The sequence below is a fragment of the Geospiza fortis genome, unplaced genomic scaffold (assembly GCF_000277835.1).
Source record: "Geospiza fortis unplaced genomic scaffold, GeoFor_1.0 scaffold112, whole genome shotgun sequence".
NCBI classification, from domain to species: domain Eukaryota; kingdom Metazoa; phylum Chordata; class Aves; order Passeriformes; family Thraupidae; genus Geospiza; species Geospiza fortis.
The window spans coordinates 16,362,780-16,369,263 of NW_005054298.1; the positions used below are offsets into that span (position 1 = coordinate 16,362,780).

General features: G+C 35.7%; 1 protein-coding gene across 1 annotated transcript in view; it reads right to left on the bottom strand.

Annotated features, from left to right (window-relative positions):
• Nucleotides 1-159: 159 nt before the first annotated feature.
• Nucleotides 160-6,484, bottom strand: part of COBLL1 (cordon-bleu WH2 repeat protein like 1) — a 68,969-nt gene continuing 62,644 nt past the window's right edge. The window contains 3 exon segments of the mRNA XM_031058622.1: nt 160-2,397; nt 5,146-5,328; nt 5,959-6,484. The exon segment at nt 5,959-6,484 is cut by the window's right edge and continues 15 nt beyond it. Coding sequence (XP_030914482.1) covers nt 2,311-2,397; nt 5,146-5,328; nt 5,959-6,484 — 796 coding nt within the window. The 3' untranslated portion in view covers nt 160-2,310.

The following is a 6,484-nucleotide window of genomic DNA, read 5'->3' on the forward strand; positions in this document are numbered from 1 at the left end:
GCTTGTCACAAGTCTCATTGAAGAGTTTCACAGTACTATAGCATGTGTAGACATTTCACTTAGTTATCAAGCAAGTTCAGTTACACAAAGAAGAAACCCTAAAATTCAAGCAAGGTGGTTTTAATCTCTGTTAGATAAGATGATATTTGCCTCCAGGGGTTCACATGAAAAGGCAGTTTATTTTTAATATATGGGACTAAGAAACATACAGTAGGTACAGTTTTGTTGTCAAAACTAAAGAAAAGAACAAAGTATGGTTATTTGAACTTCCCCAAAATAGAAATTGGACTACGTTGATTTGTTTGAAAAAGGGAAACATCATATATATTTAGCACAGATGGAGATTAAATTTATTTTATTAAATAACTTTGGTCACCTTGGCAGAGAATACCAACATTTAAAAAAAACCCTGTAACTCCCACACACCCAAAGTACAAGGAAAAAACCCTTTCACAATGCAACCTCTTCTCTGGCAGTTTCAGATCAGCATGGTGTATAGGAATGCCTAAAACACAGACTTCAAATATCACAACGAACACAGGCTACAATCCAGGGAGCAAGTTACAATTTTCAAGTTTGTCCCTCAAGACACCGTGAAATCCAGAATGTAAGTCCCAGTTAGAAACTAGAAAAGCCCCTATATCTTTTATCTCACTATTTTCAAGTGAAGGTTGAAACATCCTTTTGCAGTCAGACCCTGAAATAGATCTTTTGAACTACCATGTGAGCTTCCCCCACCCTCAGCATGAACTCTTGATTGGAGACAAGAACAAGGAAGTGGTAACACATTGGAAGTGGTAACACGCACAAGGGACTAAGATACAGGAGAGAAAACAGGAGAGAACACCAATGAAAAAATGTTCTTCAGATCTCTTTATGAATTTCTATTTACTAAAACATTCCTTAAAGGGTTTCAGCATTAAGTTAACACCATAACTTTTAATTGGTAATTGACTCTGTACTAGGAAAGTAATTAGACCTCTTTGAGATTATTGCACAAAAACCTGGCAGCAAACAATTTGAAAATGCACATATAGATCAGTTTCTGAAACTGAGTTACATAATGTTTCTAAAATACAACATATATATATATAGTTAGAGAACAGAAACTAAATACAATTGCTTAATTTTAAATCAAGTCCAGCACAAAAATATTTTAATATGGCAAATACCCCAGGACTTGCTGCATGCATCCATAATGTAGCTATTTCATCATGAGTGTGATCATATTTCCACCCCTCCCTCAAAATCTATAATCTTGACAAGAAACTCAAAATAGATAAAATATAACATCAAACATTTTAATAGATATTCCTATTTTTGTATTTAATGCTTAATTTATAAATATGATATCTGACATAAGCATGATTTATGTGTTTTTGTGCTGTTTTAAGATTGAAATATCTTATATTAGTAAGTCCAAAGCAGTTCATTTTTTAGTTATACTTCTATCTATGAAAAGATATTCTATTTCATTAAGTATCAAAACTGGAATTTGTTTTTTATTAGTAAGTGATTATAAGTTGATGGTTACTTAAAGATATAATAAATTCACAAAAATTATTGCTTATCTGAGTCCTAGGTAAATACTATATACAGATATTTAAAGAGTAGCTGAGAAACATCATGTCACGCTACTGTTAAGAAAAGGTTTTGAGTAGTACAAAAGTTTTCAATAATTTATGTCCTGATTTTTTTGTGTGTGTGCTACCAGGAAAAACAATTACAGGAAAGTAAAAAAAGAAAATCCAAATACATATCCCAATTACTGTCTGCTAAAGGAACAAAAACATCAATTTTTTTTTAGACAGAAACAAGATATTGCATTGAATTAAGAGTTCTACTAATTACAATTTTAATTTAATAAAGTAATATGGAGGCAGCATGTGGTATATTTAAGTTCATACAATCTGTTAAAGTAATACACAGTCGAAAATTAATTATTTAATCTAAACCTTTTAGGTCTCTTCCAATCTGTAATTTCAGCATAGTGCTACATATTGTTCAGTCTTGAAGGCTAAAATCAAGAATTTTCAATTCTCATTCTATCATAAGCAAAGCTCACCTACACCTCGTCTTAAAACATTTTAGCAGCATAGTCAGCTTTATAAAGATAAAAAGGCAAAATATTACTATAATTTACATATTCTAATAATCTTTTCAAGGCATCAAAAGACCCAGCTTGAAATTGTTATTACTGTTGACAAAAATATATTAATATATACTTGCATTTACACTTTCAAAAATTTGAAGTTAGTATTAAGTTGGCCTACGAAGCAGTAATAAAGTGCAAAATATTTGGTATAATATCTAGGGATTAGCCTTAGCTTCTGTGGAATACAAAGGATTAAGCCTGGCTCTTCCATTGACAGCTATGGTGTTTGATGGAGGACCAACCTGGAGGCAGGGTGGGGGAAGACAAAAAAGAAAGGAAAAAAATATTAGAGAAATGTTAACCTAAATTTCCAGATTTTTATCTCTCCAATATGTTACACAATGTTATTTCATTTAGTGTTTTTCTCACTGCAATGGAAGATCTCCTATATGATTTCTTAACCAAGCATATATTCCAAGGAAGACGAAACAGAAGACATTACTTAGAAACATATTTTATCCTGCCTAAAAATTTCATGTATAATTATTCAAAAGACACATAATTTTAGTCCTTCTCCACATCTGGTTGCAAAGAAATACTTTGAAAACATTACTAAACCAAATGTTTTTATTAAATATTGAACAAACCTGATTTCTTACTAACTCTTCTAACAATTTATACCATGGTAATATTTCGTTTATCGGAAGCAACTGTATCTTCTAGCAGAGATAGCCAAAGCCTGATTTTCAGTGGAACTGCACAACCCAACAGCTCCAGCTGAAGTTAATGGGAGCTGTAGATGCTCCACAGCCATGAGAACCACACACCATAGCACACAGTTTACTAAACACAATAAAAACATTCTCAAGAGAAAAATCGTTAAAAGAAACCTCACTTGACCCATTTTAGGTTAGTAATTACTGAGGGCCTTATTGAACAGGAAAGACCAGCAACACAAAAGGGCACAGATCTCTCAGCACTGCATACTCACAACATATTAAGTAAAACAGAGGGTAAAAAAAATTACAGAACTTGGCAAGTCATGCCAGGATTTTATTTTTTAAATTGCTCTCAGAGCTGCAAGAAGAGAGATTATGGTAAGAGGTAAAAACAGAAGCAAGTACCTCACAGACATCTCTCATTGTTCAAATGGATCAGATTACTACTCCTTTTCCTGACTGCAGCATGATACTGGAAGCTATGAGGTGGATGCACTCTAGAAATCCTCTCAATTCTCAAAAGCACTTTTGGGTGCAAATAACTTATTGATACAAAATGCTTCATTTCTCTGTCCCACTACTGCCAGTTCTCTGTGTTAAACATAAAATGAGAACATGTTTTTATTAAATTTGCTGTAGGCCAAAAAAATCTCTTTCTGCTGTCAGACATACCTGTACCACAGCATATGCACTCTGAGAGTGAAAAGAACAGCATGTACAATTTTATGCTTGGCAAAACTTCAGTGAGTTCTTCACTGCATTTTGTTTGTGTTCCAGGGGTTTTTTTAAGCCTGGTTCAGATTTCTGTGCTGCAGAGTGCTCTTCTTTATGGTTACAGTTTCTTCATTATTATAATTTCTTCTTAAAAAGTACAGTTCTTTCATCACCCCAGTCTCAACATGTAATTTACTGACAAAGCACATCTCCCACCCACAGAAGAGAAAGGGAGGGGAAAACCAATTTCAGTCATTATCTCTCTCCCCTTCCCCATGCCATTCTTGTACCTGACTGATAAAGACTATATGGGTCAACTCTACACTAAGAACATTTCTATTAAAAAGAATGAATAAATAAATGAAGTGTCATATTATTCAGAATGTAATTATGCACTAGAAGAAAAAAAAATCTTAAAAATATATGCAAATAAAATCCAAACAGTATTTCTGGTGGAACAGATTTTACCTCTAACGGATTCTGAACAATACAGCGTTTTCTTAATCTTATCCTGTTTTTAATATGATTACTGACATGTAGTTAAAAGCAATTCTACCGTGTATTATATACCATTTTTACTGACTAGAGATCAAACTCTACTTGAGCATGCTTGCAACTTTTCCAGGAAACTCAGTCTTCCTATTCACTGTAGAAATGATGGGAGATTTTACAAGCCTCAGAGGGGCTGTTGCACTGCTACACTGAAACAAAAACCTATGAAATGGAACGTTCCACTATCTGACCATTCACTGTGAGATTTTGACGCGAGGGAATCAGACTTCCATAAAACAAACAAACAAAAATGTCCCTTGTATCCATCTACCATACAGGATTAGGTTGTTTCAAGTGGGAAAGGGAAGGAAAAAAACCTACTGAATTTCTTTGACCTTCTGCAATGAAAAATTATTCCTCAAAACAGAATGCAAAATACTAATGTGAGGTCAAGAAAACTTTTTGAGACTATGATTTTCTGCTTGCAAACTTAAAACAGTACAGATTTTAGAAATGTAGACTGTTTTACCTAATGAGAGATATCTAGGTTAATTTTAGGAAAGAAAGTTTTTAACCAGAGGGGGCAGGGGAAGATGGTCCTTCTGGGACTGCTGACAAAAGACTGAGAAATATCTTACTTATGATGTCTAAAACAGATTAAGGACCTGATAAAGTGTGATAAATAGGAAAATTGACTTCAGAACTGTGTTATCTGCCTGCAAAAGGTTGTAGGCACTTCAGGTCTAAAAGAAAGCTGCTCAGCAGGTTTCTAAAGCCATTTACATTTACATGGTTTGAAATACCATTTCAAACCATGTAAACACAAACAAGTCAGATTTTATGGACAAGATACTTAATGATAACCTAGAGATTTCTATTTCATTTCAGGAAGATTTTGATTACGTTTGCACTGTATGAAATTACAGACATTTGAAGCTCTGTGGGTGCATTCACCAGTTTATTCCGCAAAACCGACCCTCTTCCCCACCTCCATTCCCATTGTTAAGAGACCTCTTCGCAGCAGTTTGTGCCAAAACTAACTGCTTTTGGAATCAGGCATTAGTATGGTAATTCTGAAGGAAGTACCATGAGTTCTTTGTTTTGGATGCAGTGATGAAAACTCACCCTTTTCAATTTGGCAGCAGCTTCTCCAGAGCGGATTGCAGCCAGCAGGCTCTGGTGGATCTGTTCGGGGTCAGCGCGCGGGAGCGTCATCGCGGTTTGTCTCTTAGTGACAGGGCGTGGGTGGTCAGGGGAAGCACCTGACTGCGCCTGACTCTTCTGCTCACTATGCACATGGCTGTCTTTCTATAAAGGGAGGAAGTGGAAGGAAAAGAAGCCAAAAAGTTTTCATCTGAATTAGTTATAAATGGAAATCTGAAACAACCTGGCACAAGGTTGCATAGCAAACTGCTGCCATTCTAGTGTTTGCTTGGTTCAAGATTTCTGACATCAGCCGCATTTCCAGCATAGCACATTCTCTCTCAAGTAATATGCTAGCAAAACTTTATAGCTCCATTTGAGTGTGCTTGTGGCATGACCACTTGAAGCCAAATGGATCACACCACTCAGAATTAAATTTAAGAAACCAACACACAGAACTATAAAGAACAAATTGTAAACACTCCAAACATAAAAATAAGTATTACACAGGATATATGACTATCTAATTTATAGTTCTTTAAAGTAGGGGATACTAATTATGGCAGGAAATAATTATCTCCAATCATCTGAATGATGTTGCTTATATTTTTAACATTCCCTGTATTCCTGCACTTCATTATAATGCTTTGCTGCTGGTGGACACCAGGTGGACAGGGTGCTTTCCCTGCACAAATATAGCACTTTCTGGCCAGGCAGTTGAGAAACAAGCCTTTACATCAGTTGGTCTTGATGGCACTGGATCCACAGTCAATTAGTATTAGAAATAAAGTTTACCTTATCCATTAGACTATTTTGTGACCCCGCTGTTATGGTCTGTAAGGAAGGACTTTTCACTTCAGACATGGAGGTAGCGGAGGAGAATCCAGCTGCCAAAGGGACAGAGGAGAGTTCCACTGGAAATTCCTCTCTGGGTGCCTGGCTAGTGATCGTACGCGTCTTATTGAATGATTGTGACCTTTTGACGGCAGATGAGACAGCAAGAGCAAAAGGGGATGGTCTTGAGCTGGAGTATGGCTTTGGAGCTGCAAAATTTCTGAGAGTTCTTAGATTCAGTGGTGCTGGAGGACAGGAGGGAACATTTAAAGGCTTATTGCTTTTAACAGGAGAAGTGGAAGATTCAATGATTTTTCCATCATCAACTTTTTCTTGATCTACAGGAGGAGAGGGAATACTTGTTTTTTGTAAAGCCAAAGAAGTCAAATCAGGTGATGAGATTTTTTTACCCATCTCTGTATTCTTAACTTCATTTTGAATTGAATTAGGAGCACAAACTGTGCTTCTGGCAACTGCAGATGTCACA